Source organism: Desmodus rotundus, chromosome 12, assembly GCF_022682495.2.
Source record: "Desmodus rotundus isolate HL8 chromosome 12, HLdesRot8A.1, whole genome shotgun sequence".
Taxonomy (NCBI): domain Eukaryota; kingdom Metazoa; phylum Chordata; class Mammalia; order Chiroptera; family Phyllostomidae; genus Desmodus; species Desmodus rotundus.
In genome coordinates this window covers 2,075,605-2,102,970 of record NC_071398.1, presented here as the reverse complement: position 1 = coordinate 2,102,970, position 27,366 = coordinate 2,075,605, and the positions used below count along the sequence as shown (strand labels likewise).

General features: G+C 42.3%; 2 protein-coding genes across 5 annotated transcripts in view; both read left to right on the top strand.

Moving 5' to 3' along the window:
* The first annotated feature begins 198 nt into the window (after positions 1–198).
* Positions 199–20,060, top strand: C12H16orf87 (chromosome 12 C16orf87 homolog). Of its 2 annotated transcripts, XM_024551462.4 has the most exons (4): positions 230–463; positions 4,086–4,182; positions 12,938–13,120; positions 19,047–20,060. In XM_024551462.4, exons 1-4 carry the CDS (start codon positions 398–400, stop codon positions 19,163–19,165), a joined length of 465 nt encoding a protein of 154 aa, XP_024407230.1. In that variant the 5' UTR covers positions 230–397; the 3' UTR covers positions 19,166–20,060. The 2 variants fall into 2 exon arrangements, with proteins under 2 accessions (XP_024407231.1, XP_024407230.1); XM_024551463.4 differs by lacking the exon at positions 12,938–13,120 and having other exon boundaries at positions 199–463.
* Positions 20,061–24,986: 4,926 nt separating this feature from the next.
* Positions 24,987–27,366, top strand: part of MYLK3 (myosin light chain kinase 3) — a 33,629-nt gene continuing 31,249 nt past the window's right edge. Inside the window, exon 1 of one of the 3 annotated variants that reach the window (XM_045188428.2) lies at positions 24,987–25,005. Coding sequence is in view for 1 of the 3 variants with exons in the window: in XM_045188426.2 (XP_045044361.2) it covers positions 25,655–25,672 (18 nt within the window). In the remaining 2 variants the exon portion in view is untranslated. Of the gene's footprint in view, positions 25,006–25,454; positions 25,673–27,366 lie in introns of those variants that run through there. The other 2 variants (XM_045188426.2, XM_045188427.3) reach the window with 2 other exon arrangements.

Genomic DNA, 27,366 nt, shown 5'->3' with positions numbered 1-27,366 from the left:
TGGTCGACTCCCACGCCCGTCCAGCCTGGAGCCACGCCCCGACACAAACCTCCCAACAGCCAGAAGGCGTGGCCATTGTCTCGCCTGAGGGGTGGCCCGGCAGTTCTCGTGAGAATACGGACCCGCCCTACAGTCGGCTAGAGGTGGGTGGGAGCGCGGTCTGACGTCTCACGGAGCCGGCGCACGCCACGCCACACCGCGCCACGCCCCCTCTCACGCAGGCTCCGCGCGGCCTCGCGCACGCGGCGCGCGCGCGCGTGCCCGGCAGCGCCTCAGTCTGGGCTGCGGGACCGGGCGGCGGAGGCCGGGCCGCTGAGGAGCTGGGGGCGGGGAGGAGCCCGAGCCGCCGCCGCCGCCGCCGCCGCCGCCGCCGCCGCGGCCGTGGCAGTAGGGGAGCATGTCCGCAAGTCGGGCCAAGAAAGTGAAGATGGCTACCAAATCGTGTCCCGAATGCGACCAACAGGTGGGCTGCGGGCCGGTGGGCGGGCGGCCGTTGCCGCGGCGGTTGGCTGTGGAGAGGCCGCGTCGTCCGGTCGGGGTGGCCGAGGGTGCGCGGACCCTCGGGCTGGCGGCCGCGGCGGAGCGGGACTGCGGCCGGAGCCCGGGTGGCCGCGGGACAGCGGGGGCTGGCCCAGCGCGCACCTGGCGGTGGGGAGACGGCGAGCGTGGGTCTTGCGGCGGGCGGGACGGAAGGGGGCGTGGGCTGGCCCCGGAGTGGCCTGGCGGCCCGGGGGTCGGTGGCGGGGTCTGCGTCCTTCGGCTCCTCGGCCCCGCGGGGACGCGCGTGTTCCCGGCGGGAGCGGCGTCTTGGCTCGGAAAGCCCGTTCGGGCCCCGCAGGGCGGCTTTGTTCCGGTCGGACCTGTGCGGGGGCCGCGGACTGTCCCCGCCGCGCCCGCAGGTGACAAAAGGGGCCGCAGTGTAATGGTTTTAAATTTCGGCGAATTTGGAGATTTTTTTCTCCTCCATGTACTTCCTCTATTTCTGACATGAATCATCGTGAAATCTCTCCTTACATTGTGTTTAATGGAACTGGATTTCATATCGCCCCCGGGAAGCCCTGCTTTTCGGGGCGCCCCTCTCGCGCACCCCCCAACGGGATCCTCTGTGAAACACTTGGCGTCTCTGCTGCCAGATCTTTTAAAAGATACATATGTGGTATCATGCGTTTTAAATACCTGCTTTCTGCACAGAATTAATGGTGTTGGAGCTGTAATTTAAGAATTCCCATTTTACTGTGTTTCAGTGTAAGCACACCTCATTCTTTACTGGAATAATAGACGGACCTCAAAGCCTTGCAATCGAATGAGTTAAAGCTGTCAATTAAAACCATTCGTAAGGCTCTTACTTCGTGCCAGCTTGCGGATCTGGGTGTGTTTTTTCTTTTCCACCGAGAGAATTTTTTCAAAATGACTACCTCTCTCCTCCCCCTTTCCTTCTTTTTTTTTGATCGGGAGTAATTTAAAATGGCTGGAGACTTTCAATATGCTGATTTTAGTGCATTCTTGAAGGAGCAATCTTACAGGTTGATCAAATCTTGTAACAAAATACGTTTTATTCAGTATCTTTTATGGGCAGCGGTGGAGATGCTATCAGAGGAAGACTGTGGAAGGAGAATTACAGTTTATTGATCCTAGCAGTTTGAGTATCGTTATCAAAACAACTTAGTCGTGTTTTCCCAAGTGAAGAGTCGAACTTCTGTTCTTACCAATAAACCAAATTTGTTAAATTCCGACAAAATTGGGCTTTGCAATTTAGGTTTCTTTAAAGGAGTTTATTTCAATACTTAAGTCATTTCCATTTGTTCCAATTACCAGTGCAGAAGTGTAAGGTTTGCATGGTATGCGTTGTGCATTCCAGTTTCTGCAGGACACAAGTTACTGCAAACCCTGACCTTTGTTTTACTTGGCATAAAGTAACGTTTTAGGAAAAATAACCTGCTTTTGATGTCCTGGTTAAAGAAAGGAAAGGGTAGTAAACTTGTAGGAGTCCCTGTAACTGGTTCAACTCAACGTGGTCAGCATTTTATTTGGAGATCACGTTAATTTTGTGTTACACTCACAATCCCCTCTAGCTGCCATAACAAAACACTGTAGATGGGATGATTCAAACAACAGTAATTTATTTTCTCACAGCCTGGAGGCTGCACGTCCACTGTATTTGCAGAGAGAGCTCTGATGTTTCTTCGTTTCGTGGCACTTCCCTCATCCTGAGGGCCCCACGCCATAACCTCACGTGCCTGCAAAAACCTCCCCTCCAAGTGCCCTCACGGGGGTTTGTTGTGGGAGGAGCGACCCTGGTCAGGCCAGAGGACGCTACTACGTAATTTAAAATGTTGGTTTGCTTTGCCCCTAAATATTTAGGGGAATATAACATACGTGGCACTAATTAAAACTTTTAGTGATTCTTAAAAGTGCTTTATCTTTTACTAGTGTAACTGAGTTGAAAAAATAATTTTAGAATTCTAATAACTTGAAAGTGCAAGCTTCTTATAAACAAGAAAAAAATTATAATCCAGAAAACTGTCTTTTAAACATTAGAATACTGCTCATACATGTAAGTTGCTTGACAGATATGAAACTAGAATTTAGTTTATAAATATAAATGGAAAATCTTTGAAGATTGGTGAGATTGCTCCAATTGAAGACACACATGTGTGTGAGCTTAAAAAACAGGTACAGAGAGCAGCAAACAAGACAGACCTCAATTTTTAGCTGCTTTGGAACATCCCTTTTACATACCTCTACTGAAAATACAGTTTTGAAACATCTAAACCACATTACATACTTTTCATTTTCAAGTGTTTCACATCCACTAAACCCAGATTACTGAGCCATTTTGAGTGTGGTGGTGCTCCTGCTGCTTGTTAATTTCCTGCTCTCTGTTGTGTATGTTTCTGTTTTGCATTAATTTTTAATACTAGAGCTGGGATTTTTTCATTTGTAGAAAATTTCATGTGACATACAGCAAACATTCACTATAGTTAACTGATTCTTCTAGCCGCAACTAATAGGAGTTTTCTATAATGTGGTTATTTAGATCGTTTTAAAGTCAGTGAAACAATATAGGGCCAGGATTTTGTTTCTTGCAGGTTTTTTTTTTTTAACCTGTTTTACTTGTAAAACATACAACCTAAATACATTTTTCAAGAAATAAATTGATACACAATAAGCCATCAGTAATCCAAATTTTGGATTTTTTTCTATTTTAAATTCCTGAAAGTGTAGCATTAGAACTTGTATTGCCATTACCTTTGGCATTGCAACTAAAATTGAAGGAATTTTAGGCTGTTTGTTTAAAATCTAAATTATACTATTATTTAAATGCTTTTTAAAAAATCTTCACCCAAGGATATGTTTATTGATTTTAGAGAGAGGAAGGGAGAGAGAGAAACATAAGTGTGAGAAGGAAACGTGGATTGGTTGCCTCCTGTGCACCCCTCCACCAGTGATCAGACCTGCAGCTCTGGTGTATGGGACATTGCTCCAACCAGCTGAGCCACCCAGCCAGGGCCCAGTTACACTATGATTTAAGAGGTTAATATTATTGTAACTGTCCACCCTATTTAATAATTCTTCTTTTATATTTTGATTACACTGTTACAGTTGTCCCAAATTTTCCCCACTTGCCCCCCTTGGCCTGGTACCCCCCTTCCCTCCAGCAGGCCCCCCCCCCCCCAGCCCCAAATTCCTGTCCCTGGGTGGTGCATGTAAGTTCTTTGGCTTCTTCATTTCCTATACAGGGGCATGTCTTTAACATCTGTTTTGTACCTACCAACTATGCTTCTCCCTGTACCTTTTCCACCAATAATCCTCCATTTGATCTCTGCGTCTGATTCAGTTCCTGTTCTAGTTGCTTGTTTAGTTTGTTTTTGTTTTTTAGATTCATTTACTATACTGATGATATCGTAAAGCCTTAGAATATGATGTATAGGATACAGTACGCATCTCAAATAATTTGTTGTAAGAAGGCGGGGTTTAAATAAATTATGATTTTTACTTCAGGTACTTTATCATTCAATTTAGGAGGCAATGTAAACACTGAGAAGTTTAACAGAAAAAGTAATATTTTTCTTTTTTTTCTACAGGTTCCTGTTGCATGTAAATCATGTCCCTGTGGTTACATATTTATTAGCAGAAAACTTTTAAATGCAAAGCACCCAGAGAAATCACCACCTTCTACAGGTAATTGAGTGTGTATCACATTTTTAGCTTTTTGATGTAGACATTTAAATTTTTTGTGAATTTATTATGTGCATTTTTGTTGATGTTAAAAATTAAAATCTATTGAGGCATGTCTGGTTTTTACTAGCTATTGGAAGTCAGCTTATGACATTAGTTTGCTGTTAATTCCATTTAAATGGTCATCCCTTATAATGCTGATAAAGCTTGTAACAAATCTTCTGTTTTTGGTGTGTGGAGAGCCATTGAAGGATTTTTTGCAAGGATATGTACCTGATTTGATTAAAAAAAAAGTTTAAGTATAATCGACATTCAGTAAGTCACACATATTTAACCCTGCATAGGTCATAGCTGATCATGGCTGATCTGAGAGATACAAACTTTTTCTTTCTTTCTTTTAAAAGATTTTATTTATTTATTTTTAGAGAGAGGGGAAGGAAGGAAGAGAAATGTCAGTGTGTGACAGATACATGGATCTCTTGCCTCTCACATGCCCCTAGTCTGGGACCCAGCCGCAACCCAGGCATGTGCCCCCACTGGAAATCGAACTGGTGACTTTTAGGTTTGCAGGCTGGCACTCAATCCACTGAGCCACACCAGCCAGGGTAACAAACTTTTTTCTTAAGTATTGTTACATATATCAGGTACATAGGTTCAGTCATGACTAGCTGCACGTTTGTATGTGACGAATGTCAACCTATAACGTTTAAGCCATCAGTTTGGTGATAACACCTTTTGGTTTTTTGACTGTGACCTCCGCTGGGTTAAAGTGTACAGTTTGATAAGTTTTGTCAAACGTTTATATCAACCGAACAATCACCACAATCAAGATAATGAACATGCCCCTCATTCCCAACAGTGTTCTAGTTCCTCTTTACGTCCTTGTTGCCCCCACCCCCAGATAACCACTGATGTGTTTTCTGTCACTGTTCTAGAACTCTATATGAATGGGGTCATACAGTACGTACTCATTCTTGTCTGGCTTATTTCACTGAGCTCAGGTTAAGACTCGGCCATATTGTTGTATGTATCAATAAGGATTAATTATTTTTTATTGCTTAGTAGTATTCTTTGTATGGATATGCCACGATTTGTTTATTTACTGGTTGATGGACAGTGGGGCTTTTCCTATCATGCTGGTAAAATTTTTGTAACAACTTTAAAGTTTTTTTAAACTAGTGGCTAGAAAAATATAATTTGATTTTAGTGTGAATATAATTTTTAGATATATTGACTATTGTTTATAATTCCCTGATTTAGAAGATCTAAAAAATAATTTTGTTTGAATTTTACTTTCTCATTAACTAGACAAATTGGATTTACTCAGTGGATATACTTATTAAAAGTATGAAATTTTATTTATTCTTTGATACAGTCAGAACTTTATATAATGATGATCCTCAAATAAGAGTAGATCGAGGACAAATATTGAGCACCTGCTGTATGCTAGGCACTGTTCTAAGCCTTGGGCATAAAATAATGAATGAATGTACTATCGAGGTGGATTCACTGTTGTAATGGAGCTTACATTCTTTTTTTTAAAAGATTTTATTTATTTAATTTTAGAGAGAGGGTAAGGGAAGAAGAGGAGAGAAACATTGATTCAAAAGGTTGCTTCTTGTACACGCCCCGACCGGGGACCAAACCTGCAACCCAGATGTGGGCCTTGACCAGAAATCGAAATGGTGACCTTACGCTTTGTGGGACAACGCCCAACCAACTGAACCACATTGGTCAGAGCAGAGCTTACATCCTTGTGGCAGGAGAGAGACAGTGAACCAAATAAACGGAGAATATCAGCTTGTGATAAATGTCTTCCAGGAAATTCAAATAGAGTGCTGTCACAGCATGTGACTAGAAGGCTACTTGTGATTGAATGGTTGGAGAAGGCCTCTCTGAGAAGTGGCATTTACGGTGAAGCTGAATAGGAACAAGGGGCTAGTCATGATCAGATCCGGAGAACATTCCTGACAGATGAAATAGCAAATGCAAAAATTCTAAGGCTAGAAAAAATTTGGTATATTTTAGGAACAAAAAGGTTAGTGTGGTTTTGATGTAGACAGCAGGAGAGTGGGAGATGAGGCCAGAGGGTTAGGCAAGAGCCAGATTATGTAGGGTTTGTAAACCAGAGTAAGAAGTTTGGCTTTTGTTCTTAAAATGTGGGGAGAAACTATTGGTGATGTACTCATTTTTATAATAAAAGTTCTTAAGATTTGCCTTGGGTAATCCATAGTATGTAGGGAATTGAAAAGAATATAATTTTAAAAATCTCTGTAATTTACCAAGTACTTGTTGTCAGTGGGATCTAGAACATTTCAATTTAAATGAGCAGAGAATTTATAGAAGAAATGAAAATGGATAATATATAGTATCTTGGAAAGGTAATCAGCTTCACTAACAATCAGGGAAATGCAGTTAAAATAAAATACCATTCTTTTTGCTGACATTCTGACACAAATGTAAAGGGTTTCTAAGTGCTTCTAGGAGACGGCGAGATGAGTGCTCATAGCAGTAGTGTGAGTTTAAGTTGGTTCAGCCTTTTTGGAGAGCAATCTGACAGTAGTTGCTACCTGTTTCAAATGCATGTAACTTAGAATCTAGACTGCCTAAAATTTTATTTATTAATTTTTAGAGGGAGGGGCGAGGGAGAAAGAGAGGAAGAGAAACATCGATATGCAAGATGTACCAGTTGCCTCTCACGTGCCCCCATCTGGGAACCTGGCCTGCAACCCAGGCATGTGCCCTCTCTGAGAGTCAAACCAGTAACCTTCCGGTTTGCGGGCTGGTGCTCAGTTGACTGAGCCACACCCGCCAGGGCTAGACTTCTTTATCAATAGACGTGTGGCCCGGAGATGTAATCGTTTATAATGTACAATTAAATACTTAATAGAATTTTCAGGCATTGCTGTTTATAATAGCAAAAAGTTGTGAAGCCAGACGTTATCAGGGGAATGGTTAATTGAGTAGGGTGTATCTTGGGGAACAACAGTTTGTGCTAATGAGAAGGATGCAGAATTTTAGGTGCCGATGTGGAAAAAACCTCTAAAACACTATTAAGGAAAAAGTACAAAACGACATTTGTATGAACTCCTTTGTTTTTTTACAATTTATTTTTTTGTCATGATGAGAACTTTTAAGCTTTACTCTTACCCACTCTCACACACGCAATACAAGTATTATTAACTGTAGTCACCGTGTTGCACGTGAAGTCCTATGACTTACTGATTTTATAACTGAAGTTTGTACCTTTTGGTGTTCCTTCACCAATTTTATCCACGTCCGGACCCCTGCTTCTGTCAGCCAGCAGTCTGTTCTCTGTATCGATGGGCTTGGGTTGGTTGGTTTATGTGGTTGCTTGTTTTGGGAATCCACACAAAGTGAGATTGTATGGTATTTGTCCTTCTCTGCTTGACTTACTTCACTTTGAATAACGCCCACAAGGTCCATCCATGTTGTCGCAAATGGCAAGATTTTGTTTTATTTTTTATTGCTGAATAATGGTCCACATTGTCTTTATTCCTTCATGCATCAGTGGATACTTAGGTGTTTCCATATCTTGGCTGTTGCACAATAAATAATGCCGCAGTGAGCATGGGGGTACATACATCTTTTCGAGTTAGGGTTTGGCTTTTTTTTTTTTTTAAGGTTTTACTTATTTTTAGAGAGGGAGAGAAACATTGACTGGTTGCCTCTCATATTTGCCCCAACCAGGGACCAAACCTGCAGCCTAGGCATGTGCCCCTACCTCCTGGTTTGCAGAATGTGAGGCCCAGTCAACTGAGCCACACTGGTCAGGGTTTGAGTTAGTGTTTTTGTATTCACTGGATAAATACCCAGAAGTAGAATTGCTGGATCGTGTGGAAATTCTGTTTTTTGTTTGTTTTTAAAACCCCACAAAATGATTTCTACATGTAATATATTAGTAAATACATAAATGGATAGATCACTAGATAACAAGGAGAAATCAAGGAAGGCTTATTTGCATAATTTAACACTTTATTTACTTATTTTTAGAGCAAGGGGAAGGGAGGAAGTGAGGGAGAAAGACATCCATGTGGGGTTGCCTCTCTCATGTCTCCAGCTGGGGAAACTGGCCCCACAACCCAGGCATGTGCCCTGACTGGGAATTGAACTGACAACCCTTTGGTTTTCAGGTTGGCACTCAATCAGCTGAGCCACACCACCAGGGCAGCATAATTTAACATTTAAATGAAAAATAGAAACATCTTTAAAGCTAAAATTGCACTAATTTAAAAAGTGAAATCAAAGTTATAAAAGGTTATTTTAAATTTTAGCGGGATGAAATCTTTTTAGTAATTATTTGTGACTTTTTGACATGCAGGAGGAAAATCTGTCAAATCAGGTAGATTTTTATCTAGGTTTGAATTGTTCAAACTCTCATTTTTCATATATACTAAATATCTTTATTTTTTTAAAGAAGACTTTATTTATTTATTTTTAGAGGGGGAGGGAGGAAGAGAAACATCTGTGTCTGGTCGCCTCCCACACGCCCCCCACTGCGGCCCCAGACCTGGCTGGGAATTGAACCAGAGACCCCTAGCTTTGCAGGCTGGCACTCAATCCACTGAGCCACACGAGCCAGGGCCATACTTAATATTTTTATATCTTCATAGCATACATAGAAACAGGGAGGTAGGACACTAGAAATATATGGAACTTTGTCTAGCTGAAAATATATGTAAATAAACAAAATCTGTTACGGAAATTAACAGGCAAAGGCTAATAAATAAGCAAAAAAGTCTATAAATGACATTCATTTTCAGTTAAGGAAGAAATATGGAGAAATGTTACTGCCAGTACCTTTTAATAAACCCAAAATGATTGACCATTCATTCAGTAATCAGCGATCCTCAATGCTGAATACTTGACAATGAAGGTTTGGTTTTGTTGTTTCAGAAAACATTGTTTCCTACATGCTCATCACTTGAAATTGCTTCAGTGTGGAACATGGCTGTCACACCGTTTTTATTTTGCCCTTTGATGAAAAATTGTATCCTTCACCTCTGTGCCTGTACTTTTAGGTTCTTAGTCATAGAGTTTTTATAATGATCTCTATTCATCTTTAAGACCTTTCTGAATAGATTCTTCTGATTTCTAACGAAGGCTGGTTCAGGACGGGCGGCACAGCCGTCAGAGATACTCAGGTGTCTTTCCATTGTCTTCCAGGGGAATCCCACTTGTTCTTAGAACCATTTTTTTTTTTAACTCATACGTTTTTATTTCTGGAACAAATTCTGCAGAAATTGTTTCAGACCTGGAAAAATTTTCAAGACACACATGTGGTGTACATTTCCCATCTTGCATGGGGAGAATGCCTTTACTTTGTACTCTCACTTAAATGTTCTCATTCTTCCTTGGCATTATGTCCTTCCAATCAAAGGCTCGAGGATTTAGCGTAGGGCAGTTTTTGCCTATTATTTATTTTTCCCTATTCTCTTCTCTTTTCCTTCTGACATACTTGCTGGATGGTATAGAAGGATCCCCTCCACAGCGAACCTGACTGACACTGGCCTGGACAGACCATTTACGGGGCTAGTCAGTGGGGAGAGAGGAAGCTGGCACTCCACCACTGGTGGCTCCCTGACAGCACTGAGGCCCTAGCTCTCCTCTTTCTTCCATGCCCAGAGGTGTTCATCCCACCGTGAGGTAGCTGTGGCACCTCCAAAGCCCCCATAAGCTTTCCAAGCAGGAAGAAGGGGGAAGGACAGAGGGACAAGGGGCATGACAGCCATTCTTATCCCCTTAAAAAAATCTTTCTGGAAACCTTACTCAATTCCACTTACATGTCATTGGCCAGAACTAAATTCCATGGCCACTTCAGCTGCAGGAGTCTTGGAATGTGTGTGTATGTTTGTTTATTTTTATTTTCATTTCCTCTTTTTTGGAATGTGTATGTGTTAGCAGGGCACATTGCACTCTTGATCAGAACAGGATCTGTTGTTAATGGAGAGGAGAGAGTGGGTATTGGGTAGGGGATTAGCAGTGCTGTCACCGGTGAGTACTAGTAGATTTCTTGGACCGTTCTCTTACTCCCTTTCACATGTTTTCTCTTTTTCTCTTTCTGGTTTGTTCTAGGAAATTTCATTGATTCCCCTTCCTAGGTTTGTAATTCTGTCTGCAGATGTCTGTTATTTAGTATGTCTTTTGCACTTCAGTTTTTAGCAGTTCATCTTGTTTTATAATTTTTTCTTTTTCATCAAATGTGATTTTTTTCTTTTATTGTGGTAAAATTGACATGACAAAATTCAGCATTTTAACCATTTTAAGTCACACAGTTCAGTGACATTAAGTACATTCACATTGTGCACTTAATCACCACCACTGCCCGTCTGCAGAGCCTTTTCATCTTCCGGAACAGGCACCCTGTGCCCACCACACCGCAGCTCCCCATCCCTCTTCCCCTGCCCCAGGCAGCCACTGTTCTTTCTGTGCCTGTGCGTGTTACTGCTGCAGGTCCCTTCTGGAACTGGAGTCATACAGTGTTTGTCCTTTCGTGTCTGGCTTGTTTCAGTTAGCCTGATGTTCTTAGAGTTCCCCCATGTGGTAGCATGTGTCAGAAGTTCCTTCCTGTTTTGTTTTGTTTACTCATACATCCATGGACACTGGAACTGCTTCTGCCTTCTGGCTTCCTGAATAGCGCTGCTGTGAAATTGGGTGTACAAACATCTGTTAGATTCCCTGTCGTCATTTCTTTCGCTGTACACCCAGAAGTGGAGTTTCTGCATCACGTGGTAATTCTCGATAACGTTCTGAGGAGCTGCCGTAATTCCCACGGTGGCTGCACTGTTCCACGTTCCCACCGGCAGTGCATAAAAGTTCTGATTCCTCCCCATCCTCCCTAACACTTGTTGTATGTGCTTTTGATAATAGCCATTCTAAGGGGTATGAAGTGATATCTTGTGATTTTGGTTTGAATTTCCCTAATGATTACTGATGTTGTACATCTTCTTATATGTTTATTGGCCATTTCTTTGAAGAAATGTCTGTTCAAGTTTTTGCCCATTTTTGAATTGAGTTGGTTTTTGTTGTTGAGTTGTAGTAGTTCTTTTTATTCTGGATATTAACCCCTCATCTGTATTTACAGGTATTTTCGTCCCACTCCTGATTTGCTTTTTACTCTACTGATGGTGTCATTTGATGCACAGAAGTTTTTAATTTTGGTAAAGTCCAGGTTGTCTATTTTTTCTTTTGTTGCCTATACTTTTGGTGTCATATCTAAGAAATTATTGTCACATCCAATGTCATGAAGCTTTTCCCTTTCTTTCCTAAGTATTAAATACAGTTTTAGCTGTTAAATTTAGGTCTGCAATTCATTGAGTTAATTTTTGAGTATAGTATTTTGTATTTGATATTTAGTAGATTCTTTCGTTCATTTCAGGTTTAAAATGGTGATACTCTTATCATTCCTTCTTCATTTTTAGCTGCAGTGAGTCTAAAATGAGAAACTTTTATCTGTCCTTTGGTTATTCATTGAGTGGTTATTCAATAGAAAAGGCAGGATTAATGCTTTATTCTTTCCCTTTTAAGTTTTCAAAATAGTGAGTTGGTTCTTTAGCATCTTCTGATAGTGGCCAAGTAGTTTTTGCTTTTGTTTATTTAATGTCATGTGGTTTAAGTATATTTATTTGATATACTTTCACTTATAATAGTTACTGCTTGTTATTATGTTCATACTGTCCTGTAATGGTCAGCAGGAGCCTCTTTAAGTTAGCCCTTGCGTCTTTCAACAAGACTCTGGTTGTCTTTGATAACTTACTTACAGTCTGGAATAATTAAATGTTCTTGTATCATATGGTACATGCCTAATCTGAGATTTAGAATTAACTAATTCTTCAAGGATGTGGTATTTGAAAATAATTATTACTATTTTACCTTAAAATTTTAAAAGATTTTGCACTAGCCTAATAAGCATGCTCATGTACAGTCCTATCTTGTTCCCTTCAGTTTCGGGGGTGTGAAGTTTCTTCCTTTTTGTTTTGCTTCTTTTCTACTGTGATTTTAAGAATTTAGGGAATCTTCTTTTTTTACTTTTGAGTTCAGATAGGTGTTAAAGCAAGTTTTTGTTTTTTAAAAAATTTTGCCTGTCTTATCCACCATTTTGATTTGTTTGGAGAGGGTGGTTTTTTGTAGTAATTACATCGCCATTTTGAGTAAAGTTCCTCTGTTGCTATTCCGCTTAGGGATCAGCATGTTCTTAGAAATGACCTCATCTGTGGCTAAAGGGAAAACTACTTACTTTTCTAATGGTTTTATAATATTTTCCGTGGATGCTTTTTGTTTGCTTTTTATTGATGACCTTAATATATTATAGTTAAGGTCAGTTTTGCTTCTGGATATTTGACATATTTCAATCTATAATTTGCGTAGTGGCAAAGAAGAAAGGATTTTTTTTCCCTTTCCTTTTACTTCACCATTTTTATCTTGGAAGCAGAGAGAAAAAGGCAGGAAGATTGCTGTGGTATTGTGCGAGTTGTGGGGCGAAATTAAAGGTGCCAAGTAAAGAAATGTCTTCTGTTACAAGGCTCCTTCTACCTCGTGTGTGGATGGGAACCATCTGCATTCTGCTGAATTTTTTTCCGTGTGGATGTGAGACGCATAGATGTCATGGTTGTACTGTAGTTTAATAAAATTTGCCAGGCAGCAAACTCCAGTGCTTTTAGAAAGAAAAAAGAAGAGAGACTTGGGCAAACAGTTCTTGCTAAGCCCTAAAATGTATCACTTTTATTCATCCATACAGAAAACAAGCATGAGGCCAAGAGGAGGCGCACAGAGAGAGTTAGGAGAGAGAAGATAAATTCTACAGGAAATAAGGATTTAGAAAACAGAAAGAGGTCTCGAAGTAACAGCCATTCAGATCATATCAGACGAGGAAGAGGAAGACCTAAAAGTGCATCTGCCAAAAAACATGAGGAAGAAAGAGGTATGCATAAATCCAAGCAGTTTTTTTCCAATTACATTTTTCTAAGATCTTAATTAGGTAGTGAAGAAAGTGGCAGGCATTGAACTCCTGGACTTACAATGACCACTCATATTTTATTTTGAAAGCATTTCCTCTAAGGTAGATGATTGTTTAAAAAAAGACAGAAATTTAATTATTATTGGAAAACTAAAGGCTTGAATTAGGTAATATTCACCTTGCTATAAAAGTGTTCTTCAGTGTGAAGTTTTAAAAAAGATTTTATTTATATTTAGAGGAGGGGAAGGGAGGGAGGAAAACACTGATGTGAGAGAGAAACATCGACTGGCTGCCTCCTGTGTGTGCTCCAACCAGGGACTAAACCCGCAACCCAGCCCTGTGCCCTGAGCTGGAATTGTACCTGCGACCTTTTGCTTTGTGGAACAATACCTAACCAATCTAGCTACACTGGTCGGGGCCAGTATGAATTTTTAATTGCTCATTCTGTGCTCCCCACTTTGAGGCAGCTCTTTGGGTACTCAGGTGAATTCTTCTTGGTCCAAAATGTGTTTGTATTTCTCCTTACAGTTCTCCCTTTTTAGTATCTACCAGTATCTTGTTTTTTAAAATTTTTAAAAAATGTATTGATTTGAGAGAGAAAAATATTGATTGTTGCTCCACTTATTTATGCATTTATTGGGTGATTCTTGTGTGTGCCAGACTGGGGATGGAATCGCAGCCCTGGCTCATCAGGATGATGCTCCAGCCAGTTGCCTTGTTTTTAGTTATTAACTAAAACTCGAGCTTCTCTTTTTCTTTGATTTAAACATGTTTTATTATTTTATTTTTTCCCCCACTGTGTAGTCTGCTTCAGTGCCTGCAGCCTGTGGGCAGAAGCCAGGCAGTGGTTGAAGACCACAGTTTGCTCTGGCATGGGCACTATGAGAGATTTATACATCTTTAAAAAAGACTTTTCATCATGGAAGATGTCAGTGATTGCATAAGGGTAGGGAGACTTGTGCAGTGAATCCTCATATGCCCATAAATATCTTTTTTAAATTGACGCTTTCAAGCTAATAGTTAATGGAAAAAAGGGATAGTTTTTCTTCGTAATTCTTTAAAAACCTCTATCAAAATAATTTCATCTTTGGTGAAATGCTTTTATAATTTCTTATGTTATTTTTGAGTTAGGTGCTGCTTTTTCAGGTAGTCATTCTTAGGTATTCAAGTATTCAAGTATAAGTGTAAATTTCTCTTTTTATAGACATTGAAATTTTTTTTACCCGTTTACTACTTTCCTCTGCTTTTGTCTGAATAAAGTTATTGCTGTTGGGGGAAGTGACTTCACTGATAGAGCTGTTCTGAACTTTTGTCAAAGTAAAGGTGTGATATTGTATGGCTAAAGGCAAAAGGTGTATACAGTGTTTGACTGTATTCTGTGAAGACTGTACCTAGATATTCATTAAGTCCTTGGGTCATTTTACTGCTTTTTCCTTCTGTTACGCTGCTCTTCCAGAGAGTTTCAGTCATTTTCTCAATTTGGATGTGTTGCTTTAACAGTGGGATGTTCAGAAAACCTATGGTAAAGACTTTCAGAAGGGAAACGAGGTAATGAAAAGTCAACAGAAAAAAGGAGAGAGGAAAAGAGTGCTTGGTCCAGAAAACAGAACATTCTTCTCAGTTGCAGTAGCGGGAATGTAACCCAAAGAACGGGGAAGGAGTGTTCCTGGTGGGGGGGGGCGTAGAGGGGGGAGAGGGCGAGCAGACCAAAGGTGACGGTCTCTGTCAGGGACGCAGTCTGTACGGCACCAGGAGTTGAGCTGCTGTGTCATGGTCGCTGGAAGAAAGCAGCATTTATTTGGCTATAATTTTTTTCAAGTATTCTCAGTTTATTATAAAAAAGTTTTAAGAAAGTTATTTCTAGAGTAAAATATGTTTTAATTTGTTTGCTTTTACTACAAACAGGAAATTGTCAAAGCAACTTTTGTAGAATAAATAAACCTTTTCATATAGACTGGGTGGAGGGGGGGAATGGTCAGCAAGCTTTTTCTGTAAAGAGACAGATGAATGTTTCAGGCTTTGTGGGACATCCAGTCTGTCACAGCTACTCTGCTCTGTCACTGTAGCTGGAAAGCAGCCATAGCCAATGTGTAAATGAATGGGCATGGCTCTGTGCCAGGTAGACTTTATAAAACAGGGACGGGCCAGATTTGGCCCCCAGGCTGTATTTTGCTAACCCTTGAAGCACACCAAGTTCTCAAAATACAGGAGAGAGGGGAATACAACTTTTGAAGTGTCTGTATATTTTAGAATAGACCTCTTTGATATGCTTCTTAGTATTATGTAGCTATTCAGTTTAATTTAGTTTTTATTGACTCCCTGCGCATCGGGCACTTGAAATATTTGGAGCAAGGTTTACCATTGTTTTAATAAGGACTACCTGACAGTGTGTCTAAAATCACATTTTAAATTGGCTTTCTTGTTTTCTAATTTTGAAAAAGAATACGAAGAAGAAAGAATAGAAAACTAAAGCTTGTTCGGCCTCAAGATAACATGTCTTTATAAAATCATAAAAACAATCTCATTAAACTTAATTTTTTGTTGGTTTAAGATGAGTCTTCATATGTGGAGAATATGCTTACTTTTGGATATTAGTAACGTAGTACATTTTTTACTAAAATACATCGGGCAATTCGGAATACCTAATTAATGAACATGTAGAATTCAAGTAGACTTTCAAGTTAAACACAGTGGATTTAATAAACACAATTAGCCGTGCACACTCCTCAAATCCTAGTAAAATGATATTTTCAAAAATGGCCAAATCCCACAAATACAAGGAATAGGGGAACCAGCAAAATTCTGGAAAATGATAACTGCTTTAGCACACCTGTGAAACCTAAATTGTAAGCTCCTTTGGGGAAAGAAAGCTAAAAAAGTGATCTTACTACGCAGCTGCATTAGGATGAGGAGTGCGTGCATCAGTTATCTGGGAGTGCAGTGGTGAGAACGGGGCTAAACACAGTGTGTCTGAGAGACTCTTGTTAAAAATATCCTGCGAAGGCTGTTTATCTCGTCTTCCCTCTCTCCACGTTTACCCTTTGGAAAAGGGAAGACAAAACCAGTCTAAGGAGCCCCAGGCTTCACTGAGGGCAGGGGTCATGTATGAAGATCAGGAAGATAGGTGAAAATTGGAGATAGTAAACATTGCATTCTCCAGGTAAGGTTTATATCTTCCAGGTAAGAGATTAGAAGTGTCTTCTCTAGGGACTCTGAAGAGCCCAGAGATAAGGCCTAAAGTAAAGATATTTTCATTAAGGATTGTACAAAGAAATGGCCCAGTCAGATCACCTGGAAGTGCTGACCACGGTCAGGCTCCTCGTGTGTGCAGGAGCTAATCAGCATTTTTGGGTTCTACTTAGATGTGAGCATATTGCCAAGAACTACCCAGATACATGGAAGGAAGCAACTAGTATGGAAGGCTAAGACCAAATCAACAGGGAAGAAAAAAACTTGGATACAACAAGTTTTTTCATGAAGAAGAAAAAATTAAGACTCTCATAAATATTCTTAGTGAGAGAAGATATTATAGTCCTAAAACAAGAACAAAATGATATTTTAAAAGGAAATTGCAGATGTCAAAAGTACCTGGAAAATTAACTTTAAAATACGAATCTCAAAAATAAATGTAGTTATATGATTTACAGAAATAAAAAACCATAACGGCTTGTAGACAGAATTAAAGAAATGTACCAAAATGTAGAGCAGTAGGAAAAGAAATAATAGAATGGGAAAGGTAGGAAATTCAGAGGACCAGTTTGAGGTCAACATCTATAAATAGTTGACATTGCAGATAAAGAGCATAGAAGATGGAGAAGGACGTCATCAGCGAAATAATTCAAGTAATTTTCCCAGACCTGGAGAACTTTGAATCTCCACATTGGCCCGCCACATTCCCAGCGGGTGGTTAAAAGTACTGATTCTGCCAAAGCTTATTATCATAAGTCGTATCTCTTTGGTTAATGAGACATCCTTCAAGTGTTCAGGGAAAAAAGACAAAATAACCAGTATGGCATTAGAGTTAGTACAGTGGAACAAACTACTCGTGTGAACAGCATCAGTGAATTTCAAGAACATGTAAAAGAAAAGAAGCTAGACACAAAACAGTACATCCTACATGATGCCATTTGTGTGAAGTTCAAGAACAACCACATGGACCTGTGGTGACAGAAGCAGCACAGGCTTGCTGGTGAGGCAGGGGCGGGAGGGGCTGACAGGAAAGGAGTCTGAGGAATTTTCTGTATCTTGATTGTGGTGTGGGTCACATGGACATGTGTTTGTCAGAACTCCAGTTACACACTTAAGGTCTACGTATTTTACTATAAATTTAACAATAATTTAAAAAAAAAAACTATTAAAAAGGGCATTGGGTTTTCTTAACAGTAGCACCAGTTGATGGCAGACAGTTTGTTGCCGTCACGTTACTGAGAAGACGTCTACGCGTCTTCAGTCACCCACACTGTGACTTAGTGTGAAGGTAGACCGAAGACATATTCCAGCATTCAGGGTCTCAGAAATTTGCTACCTGTACTCCCTTTCTCAGAAAGCTGCTGCAAGATACAGGCCATGAAAATGGAGAGGGAAACCAAGGAAGTCTCCTGGGGTCTGGGACACAGGGTCCAGATCAAGAGAGCGATGAGGAGAGTCTCCAGCGTGGGGTTGAAGAGAGGTCTCAAGATGACAGTTGTTTAGTAGGCCTAGGAAGCAGGCACTTGAGACTGGAGCAGATCAGAAGACTTGGAGATGTTTCTTCAAGAAGACAAATTTGATGCCATACCTCATGTGTATAAACATTCTAAAAGTTTTATACAACTAGGGAGAGTTGGGGTTCAATTAATAATGAAAATTAAGCAGATGTAAAAAGAGAATCTTTTCAGGGAAGACAGTGTGCATGAAAAGTGAAGTCACCTACATAGTTAGAATAATGTGAACACGAAAGAGTAATGTCACCGTAACTGTGATATAACTACAGTGGGAAGATGCGAGAGAAATGTGTGGTGGGGACAAGAGATGGAAAACAATAATATTCTAATTTTCCACTGTGGAAAGTCAATTAATAGTGTCTAAAACCAAGAAACCAACAAGTAGCATCGTGTAAAAATGTTGCCTAGAGATAGAGAGGTAACAACAAAAAGAAACAAGTGGAACAAAAATGTGGTTGCACCCCAAGAGTGGAAAGTGGAAAGGTGCGTGAGGGAGCCTTCTGTTTCTGGTAGCCAGTTTTGTAAAGATGATTTGACTGTAAGCTACATACGTGTTTAACTTGGATGGAAAAGCAAAACAACAGACAAAAGCAGAGCCATGGCGGAGCCTGGAAGTGTTGTGGAAGAACGCACACAAAGATGTCAATCGTGTTTTAGCTGGTTTATGGGATAGGAGATTTCCGTTTTGCCTGTCTGTATTTAAATTTTTTTCTACCATGAACTTGGAATACATTTGGAACCAGGAGGGGAAAAATACAAGTAAATATTAGTTATTCTTAATTTTGGCAGCAAGACTGAGGTGAAGTTTATAAAGGCACCATTGACATTCAGGAGGGAGTGTCTTTAGGGTGAGAAAAATCCATTTTGATTGAGACATTGTGATTGGCTCATACTAGCGAAGAGAAAGAAATATTTGAGATTCTTACAGCAGTGATACAGAAAGTAGATGGTATGTAGAAATACATATAGTCCCCATTTTAATCTTTAGAATGTAGAATTAGTTCATGACATTTCAGTAACTCCTTTTGTTTTAGTTCAGTAGCATAATACTTTATAACATTTAGTGTACATTGTAGTATTCCGTATGAGATTGTCATTTAAAGAACTACTTGAAAGCTTTAAATTTTTTGACAAAAAGACTGCATCTGCCTCCTTTTTATTAAGCTTTTCCCTTTTTCTTTTAACAGAAAAACAGGAAAAGGAAATTGACATCTATGCTAACCTCTCTGATGAAAAGGCTTTCGTGTTTTCAGTCGCCTTGGCAGAAATAAATAGGAAAATTATCAATCAAAGACTTATTCTCTGACATTTGTCTGCAGAATGTATTGGAGCTTCCTTCAGGATTGCATCGGCAATCAGACAGCTGTGGACTCTCAGGAGCCTTCTGCCAGCATCAGTGAGGGTCAGTGATGGGCCCCCTGTCACTGAGCCTGGGCCGCCCTTTGGGAGCAAAGCTGTAGGCTTGGACTGTTCCGGGAGTTCCTTGGTTGCCAAGGAGTCTTGTCAGTGTTTTGTGTTTGGGATATAAGTAAGTGTATTTACAAAAAAAAAAAGAAGAAGAAAAAAAAAAGAAAAATCGCTGGATGACCGTTAAAGGTTAAAGGGGTATGGATGGGAGCAGAAGTATGAAAACTAGGGAAATAAAATGCTTGGTAATTTTCAGGTTTGCCACCAGAGATGCAATATTTTAAGTACTTTGAGAATGATTTTTAAAAATATATATTTCAGATTTTCAGTACTAATGGATTGCATATATACAGTTCATTTACTTTTAACAAATTGGCAATTGATATTTTATTGAATGGGGAGTTAATATAAATTGTAAACTTTGTCTTAAATTGATTTTTTCTTGGCCTTTATTTTTATGACCTAAGGTATGAGTTATATTTTGGGAGCTACTTTCTAGACGGTTTGGAAGTTTGGGTGCTATATGAAGAAAAACATTTAAGAATATACGATACTTCAGATATAAACACCTTGTTTTCTTGAATGTAATTTATTTATTGGTTATGAAAAACACTTTTCTGCTCTCAAGATGGTGCCTGTTAACCTAGACATTATATTTATTACATGCAAAATATTTCTTAGCCACTTTTAAGCAGTAATGTTTTAACCGAGTGGATGTTCATTTATACATCCTGATAATTATTTAAATTGTTAATCTCACTCTGGAAGAAAAAAATAAACCTTAATATTGAAACTAATAGATTAAATAGTGTGTTACAAACTTTTTGTTGTTGTAAAGCTTGTGAAACATACTTAAGTTCTTAACTTTTCTACTGTTAAATGATAACCCTTTATAGTTGCTTTATTTTATATTAAAAGCTTTTGTAATTTGTATATCAATTTAATGATTAACATATTCAGACTCGACAAGAACTTCCCTTATTTTAAACCTGCCACCCATGGCCAAATCTGTTTGGATGTCCTTAAGCCTAATTAGGGAAGGTAGTCAGTCATCAGACTCACCTTAAGAGAATTTCCCTTCTGGTTGTAACAATAGCATTGTCAGCTTGGTCCTGCATCTGCCAGCATCTCCCCAGAGAAAAGGTTTACTTTCCCCCCCCTACTTTATTTAAGTGGTAGCCAGCAGAGGGAGCTAAAGAGAGATTCTAGGTTGAATATAGAATTTTCCTAAGAATTCCTTTTCTGTCACCCCATATTTACCTTTAGGTACTAGAACAGTTTTCTTGTATGCATTTTATTTATTTGTTTATTTTTAATGTTTAAATCCTCACTCAGGGATGTGTTTATTGATTTTAGAGAGCTAGGAAGGGAGAGAGAAACATCAATGTAAGAAACATGAATTGGATGCCTCTTGCACAAAACCCAGCCAGGGATTGAACCTGCAACCTAGACACGTGCCCTGACTGGGCATGGGACTCACAACCTTTTGGTGTATAGGACGATGCTCCAACCAACTGAGCCACCCGGCCAGGGCTTGTGTGTATTTTAAAGCCCTATTAACAATGCTAATGCTATTTTATCTTTGAAACATAATACAAGAAAACTATTTCATTTTGAGAAAAAAAATTACAAAAATGGTTAATAATCTATAAAAATGCTGTGAACAGATACATGCCCTTAGAGAAAGCAAGAACAGCTTATTGAATAGGCATCTCTTTAAAGAGTGTTGATGTCAGAGTCTGTCCCTTTAAAGCTGAAGACCCATAGAGGAGAGTTACATTAAAATAGTTGTTGGGTAAGGGAGTAGATGGTGGCCAGGCTAGAGCTTGCCATGTACAAAAGTAATTTATTTCAGATGCTCATAATGTTAAATCATTGGCTTATTCAAAAAGTTTTTTGGCAGAGGGAGAAATTAGCTTCCCCTGTTTGTGATGTAACTTATTTAACCAATTTCTTCCCCTCTAGGTGAATAAGGCTCTGGAAAAAGCTTTCCTGTGGGGAGTAGGCCTTTGTTCTGGAGAAAGATCTGGGTATATTTCAAGATGGTAATTTCTGTCTTCTCTCTGTCAGAGATAGGAGGGGATTTTTTCTTGGTTTTTAACCGTTAGCAGCTGGTAGGGTTCTAGGAGTGCCCAGGAAGGGGTGCGCTGCTGCCCGCCAAGGCTGCAGGCCTAGGAGCCCCCACCCTCACAGCAGTCCGGGCAGCGTCCGGCCTCCGGTGGGAGTGCCGTGGAAGCGTTCCTGCCTGTGTGCGGCCCCACAGGTCCCTGCCCCAGGTAAGCAGACTGTTCCTGCGACGCTCTGGATTTGCACCTCTTCAGATTTCAGGGTGGCACTTTGCCCCACAGCCTCAGGTCTTTGATAGGTCCCAGAAGAGTCATTGATTTTTCTGTTTCTTTAGCCTTTTTCCTGTAAGGGTTGGAGCGAGGGCTTCCAAACTCCTTCCATGTCAGGACTGAGACCAGAAGCCCGGTTATAGACTGTCCTGTCTACAAAACGTCATCACGACAGTTCTGGGTCAGTAGTTCACACTAGGGACTGGAGCCCAGTAAGTCACACACAGAGCGCAGTCTCCCCTGGTCTTGCTGCCTTTCCTCTCCAGCTCTCCTGACTCTCAGAGGCAGTGACAAAGGCACACCTCTGCCTGCCTGCTGCCGCAGTCCTTCATACCACTGGCAGCACGCTGGCCGGACCCACAGGAGCGTGGGTCACCTTCCTTGTCTCTGACCCTGTAACTTAGATTCTGTGATGGCAAGTTCACTATGATGAATGCATCTTACGTTAGAGATGATAGGGGGTAAGAGAGGGAATAAAACAATATCCCTACGCCTTTGGGTGCCTGTATTTTAGTACACCGAGGCAGCTCTTTATAACAGACCCCGGCAGGTTTCAGCTCCATTTAGTGCAGTTGAAAACTGAGTCTGGGTCAGCTGACCAGCCAAGCTGTTAAACCCCTTCCTACCCCATAGTGTTAAACATTGAATTCAGATTTTCGGCTTAGAGACCCCATGTCAATATTTCAGCCTGATCCACCTTTATATTCCTTCTACCGTGATCCCGCACTTTTAAGATTTATTCCCACACATACACTCCGTATTTTACATCGGTTTTATGTGGAAAACTCATGCAGGTCTTTTGGTGTGTAGTGTACTTTTGTTGTGGGCGTCACACTTGGTAACTCGTCCTTCCTGAGCGTTCTTACACGACCTCACCTTTCCGCGCTCAGCCGAGACTGCTCCCCTGAAGCACGTCTTCATGTGAAGTCTGCACGCTGCCGGTGAATCCACCTTTGCCTGAGTTACAGTTCTTGGTTGTTGAAAACCACACGTTGGAACCTTTTGTCTTGCACTTCCTCTTTTGTGGTGTTTAAAACCCTGTCCTTTTCAATTTACGGGGGTTCATGGCCCTTTTCTCTAGCTTGAAGCCTGAAGACTGTCTCTCTGTGCTCTCACCAGACCAAGCTCCAGCTGTCTAGGGTGGCGAACCCAGTTGCTGCACACTGGTCAGAAACCTACTCCCGGGCCAGTCGGTCCTGACCAGACCCCACGGAGCAAACACGGTTCTGGGGGTCCACTGATGCAGGCCGGAGGGGCGTTCTGGAGAAGGCAGGGTATTGGCCAGCCAGGCACTCACCCAAGGCACTGGAAAGAGTCCCGATGTCCTTGTAAACAGGACAGGGGCCCCGGGGGGCCGGTGCAGCCAGAAGCAGTGGAACAGCTGGACCCCACGAGGGGGACTAATGCTAGCCTGGAGGCAGGTCATTAGTGCCAGGTTCTGTACCTCCACCCTGATGTCAGCATTCCTCACGGTGACAGTGACTCCGGTGGGTTGTCCCTAGAGTGCCTGTAGAACAGATGTTCTGTGGTCCCGGCTTCCTTGGTGCCATCAGGTCACATGAATAAGGTGGTAGTCACTTGTCATTTTCTGGTCCTCAACCCCCTTTCCTGAGTATACCCCCTCCAGTGTTGGGATGGGAAGACCAGGGGCCCCCATCAGCGCTCCCTGGGGGGTGAGTGACCCAGAGCTGGGGAGGGGCTGGGTTCTTTTGTCCTTCCCCCACTCCTAGCCCTTTTTCTTTCCTGGGCCTCCATTGAGGGAACTCTGGACTTCTGGATTTTATCTGTTCTTTCACATTTCCTTTCCAGCTACCCTGTGCTCTGGTGGATTTTCTCTGTCTCATGATTTATCTTTTGAATGTTTTGTTTCTCTTACCCTATTTTAAATCTGTAATCACTTCTTTGATTGTTCTCTGTTTTTTTCAAATCAGCCTCTTCTGGTTTTAAAAAATCTTTCTTAAATATCTTGGAGCCAAGTTTTCTTCCATTCCCAGATTATCTTTGTCTCCAGTAGATTTTTTTTATATCTGTATATCTTGGTCCTTTTCTCTCAGACTGCTGGGTCTGCTAATACCTTGACCTTTGCTTGGGCGTTATTTAAGAAAGAAGGTCCATGGAACCTGGGTGTCACTCCCCAGTGACAGTCCTGACTGGGTGCCCTGGACGTGAGGCGGGGGAGGTGAGAGAGAGCTCACTTTTGGGCTGAGGTGCGACTGCCAGGGTGACAGCTTGACTGTGAGTCATCAAGTCGATGGCTAAAAACGTTCGATTCACCAATACGGCTTGTCTGCTGTCTTTAGAGAAGAGCTGCCAGGGCCTGTTTGTTTACTTCTGCTGGACGGTCATGCCAGCTGCCCGTACTTGCTGGGTCTGTGTGAGTGAGGGCGGGGGGCAAGGCAGGAGGAACAGTTGAGCCACCATGTGCCTGGGCTCCCTCCCTCAGGCTGAGTGACAGCCCTCCTCTGCGGGCAGCCCTCACACCTTGCCTTGCCCTCTCTAAGGTGCCCTTTATCTGTTAGCTCTCCCATCTGCGTCCTGGCTTCCCGAGAGGTGTCAGCTCTCTCAGCCTGCGTGACATGGCCCCGTTCCCCTGTGTGTCCTCCTCCTCTGACACAGCGTGAACGCGGAGAGCGCACGTCTGGTTCGTTAGTGAAGGCTGAAGAGCAACATGCACTTACCGGTCGTTATCCCACAAGTAGCATTTCTAGCAAAAGAACTGTAAATTAATGAAATGTTTCCATTGAAATATATATTTTTTATTTCTTGAAAAGTATACAAGTATCCCACTCCTTTAAAAAAAAAAACCCAAACAAATAGTATACAGCCCTGGCCGGGTGGCTCAGTTGGTTGGAGCATCATCCTGTGCACCAAAAGGTTGCAAGTTCAGTTCCCCCATTGGGGTGCGTACGGGAGGCATCCAGGTGACATTTCTCACATTGATCTTTCTCTCTTCCCCCCTTCCTCTGTCTCTAAAAAATAAAAATAAGTAAAAAGTGTGCCAGTAATAGACTCGCGCCTTATGAAATGCAGATACAGTAGCATGTGGACTGGACTGGGAAGTTGGCTGCTCTAATATTTGACTTGCTGTATTTCATCCAGTTAGGTTTCTAAGTTGAACTCACTGAGACTCTTTACAGATGTGACAGCAAATTGTCAGTTTGGGTGGAATGCAGTCTAAGGGTCAATGAAACAGAATAGTATATTTTGCCTTTTTAGAAAAAGAAAAACTGCAGACTGGTGTGTCATCCAGTAGGGGATGGAATGATAGCTCCACATCTGCTGCTGTGGAAGGTTGTCCAAGGCCTGTGGCCAAGTTAAAGTTCACAGAGAAGCCTGTGAAAAGCTGATCCTATCTACATTCAGAAGGTGGACAGCCTGTTAACCAGATAAATGCTACAGATAAGTAAGTCTGTTAGCAATAATCTATTAGAAGTAGTCATGGATGTACACCCATTGTTAATGGCATTCACTTCCTGGGAGAGGGCAGGTGTGTGAGGGTTGTTCTCCCCGCAGCTAAACTGGTGTGGGCTGGGGAGTTTGCCTTTGAGCTGGCCCCATTTGTTCACCGGCTCCCAGAGACGTCACTGCTTGCTTTGTGGGTCGCTCTGGGCTAGTGATGGAGGCGTTAGCAGCTTGGCCTGGAGTGGCTCTTGGCGCCCTGGGCCAGCTGACACACGCTACTTAGGGTTTCCAAGCAGCCAAGTTGTCCCCACTCACGCAGGGCTGATGTACTTGTGGCTAAATGCGGTGTAGCCAGGGCCCCTGGCCAGCTTCAGGGCAGGAAATAGAATGCCACCTCCATCACCAGGGAGACAATGGTCTGCATGCAGGGTTTAAAACCAGGGCCAACAGAAAGCTCAGAGGGACGGTCCACGGAGCAAGGGAGAGCAGAGGGTGGCCTGTGTGGCTTTTGTCTCGGCTTGTAACCATTGTCAAGCCACTGAGCCACCCACCCCCACGTTTAAGTTGCTCTGTGTATAAGATGGAGGTGACAGTATTTACATATCTTGCTGGGGATTTGTGAAGCGGTTTCTGACAGACCTCTGAGACCCATGGATGGCAGGTGGTATGTAAGTGCACATGATACACATCTGTGTGTGTGTGTGCACGCGTGTGTAGCAGGTGCATGAGGGGCACGTAGACCCTTTGCATGGTTTTTAGGGACTGGTCAAAACCAAGCAACGGTGACAACGCACACTTTCCAGTGCCTGGTTTTGCCTTCGGTTTTGCGTGGGTTTGGGGGTCGCATGTGTCATTCAGTCTTCAGCACTGTGCTCAAGCTAACCGCTGTGGTTAGTAATGCAGGTGCTTAAGTCGTGGGAGAATGCCAGTCGGGGGTCGTTCCCAAATGCTTGCCGACCCTGCTGTGAAGACTCCCCAGTTAGCTCTATCATGCAGTTTATGAGTTGCATGTGGAACCTGGCAGGTTTGTTTTCAAGGTGGAAGGGAGCAAAATCTATTTTAAAAATAATGTCCAAAGAGGGGAATCCCCCTGAGGTTTGCCATTTCTCTGGAGCCTTGAGTCTGCACCGGTGTTCTGTTCATTTAGCAGGGGTGTCAGACTCATTTTTACTGGGGGCCACATCAGCCTCATGTCCTTCAAAGGGCTGAATGTAATTTGAGGACTGTAAAAATGTAACTATTCCTTAACAGTTAAGCGAGAGCTTGGTGCTGCCGCTGGTAGAAACAAGGTGCCGGGCCGATGACACAAGGTGGCGGGCCGGGTTTGGCCCTGGGCCCTGTGTCTGCAGCCTGTGCTCTAAGGCTAAGCACGCAGTTGCCCTCGGGCCTCCCCAGGAGGTGGTTACGTGTTCTGTTCTGTCCGCAGGGATCCTGAAGGGGCCTGGCCTCCCTCAGGTACCTGTTGTCTGTCTGTCAGGGTAACTCCTGTGGGTCTGGGCATAGGTGACCGTTACAGGAAAACAAATGTTAATGACATAAATAGTACACATTTAGAAAGTTAGAATAACTATATAAATGAATTGTAGGAAGTAAAGATCACCTGCAGTTCTCTGGTGCAGAGTTGGCCATCTTGGCACCTACGTGTATTTTATACAAAAATGGGATTCTGTGGTGTGTACTCAGTGTTTTATCACCTGCTTTTGGGGTGAGGTCTCCACCTATGGGTCTGGAGAGAACGTCACAGATCCTTAGGGTCTCTGGCCTGCTCATGTTGGGGTGGGGGTCCTGCTTCTGCCGCAGGCATGTGCCGGGGCGGAACGTGGGCTTCCGACTGCAGTGAGCACTTGTCTGAGAACTTTCCCAGGAGTCGCTTTCTCAGATGTCCCCACTTCCTTAGCGCTCCGGTGTTTTGGCAACAGCACACACCCCAGGGCCGGTAAACACTTGCTGGCTTTGGCTTCTATGTGGAGGATGACCCCGAGCCACCCAGTCGTTTTGCACCCCGCTGTCAAGTCCACTGCCTCCTTTTTTTAAGCCCACAGGACCCGGCTGCGCACAGCTTAGATGCGGTGTCATGTACAAACCTTAGAGCCATTGAACCCCAGAGTGTGGGACACCTCCAGCACCCTGGCAGGGGTTCCGGGTCCCCTCTGAGTCAGCACCCGTAACCCCAGGCAGTCATTTCATCTGTTCTGACATGCTGATTTCATCACGCTGCTTCCCACCTAAAGACGTCCGGGTGGGTGGCTGTCCCGTGCCCTGCCTCTGTGGGTCTGCAAGTCTCTGCCTGAGCTGGGTCCACTCTGAAGGGTCCTGCCTACTGGGTCAGCTGGGCCTCTGGGCCCGAGGCCCGTCCCCCCCA

Coding starts and splice junctions, on each gene's coding strand:
- C12H16orf87 (XM_024551462.4), top strand. CDS start 398: ATGTCCGCAAGTCGGGCCAAGAAAGTGAAGATGGCTACCAAATCGTGT. Junction 464..4,085: donor GTCCCGAATGCGACCAACAG/GTGGGCTGCGGG, acceptor TTTTTTCTACAG/GTTCCTGTTGCATGTAAATC. Junction 13,121..19,046: donor AAAACATGAGGAAGAAAGAG/GTATGCATAAAT, acceptor TTCTTTTAACAG/AAAAACAGGAAAAGGAAATT.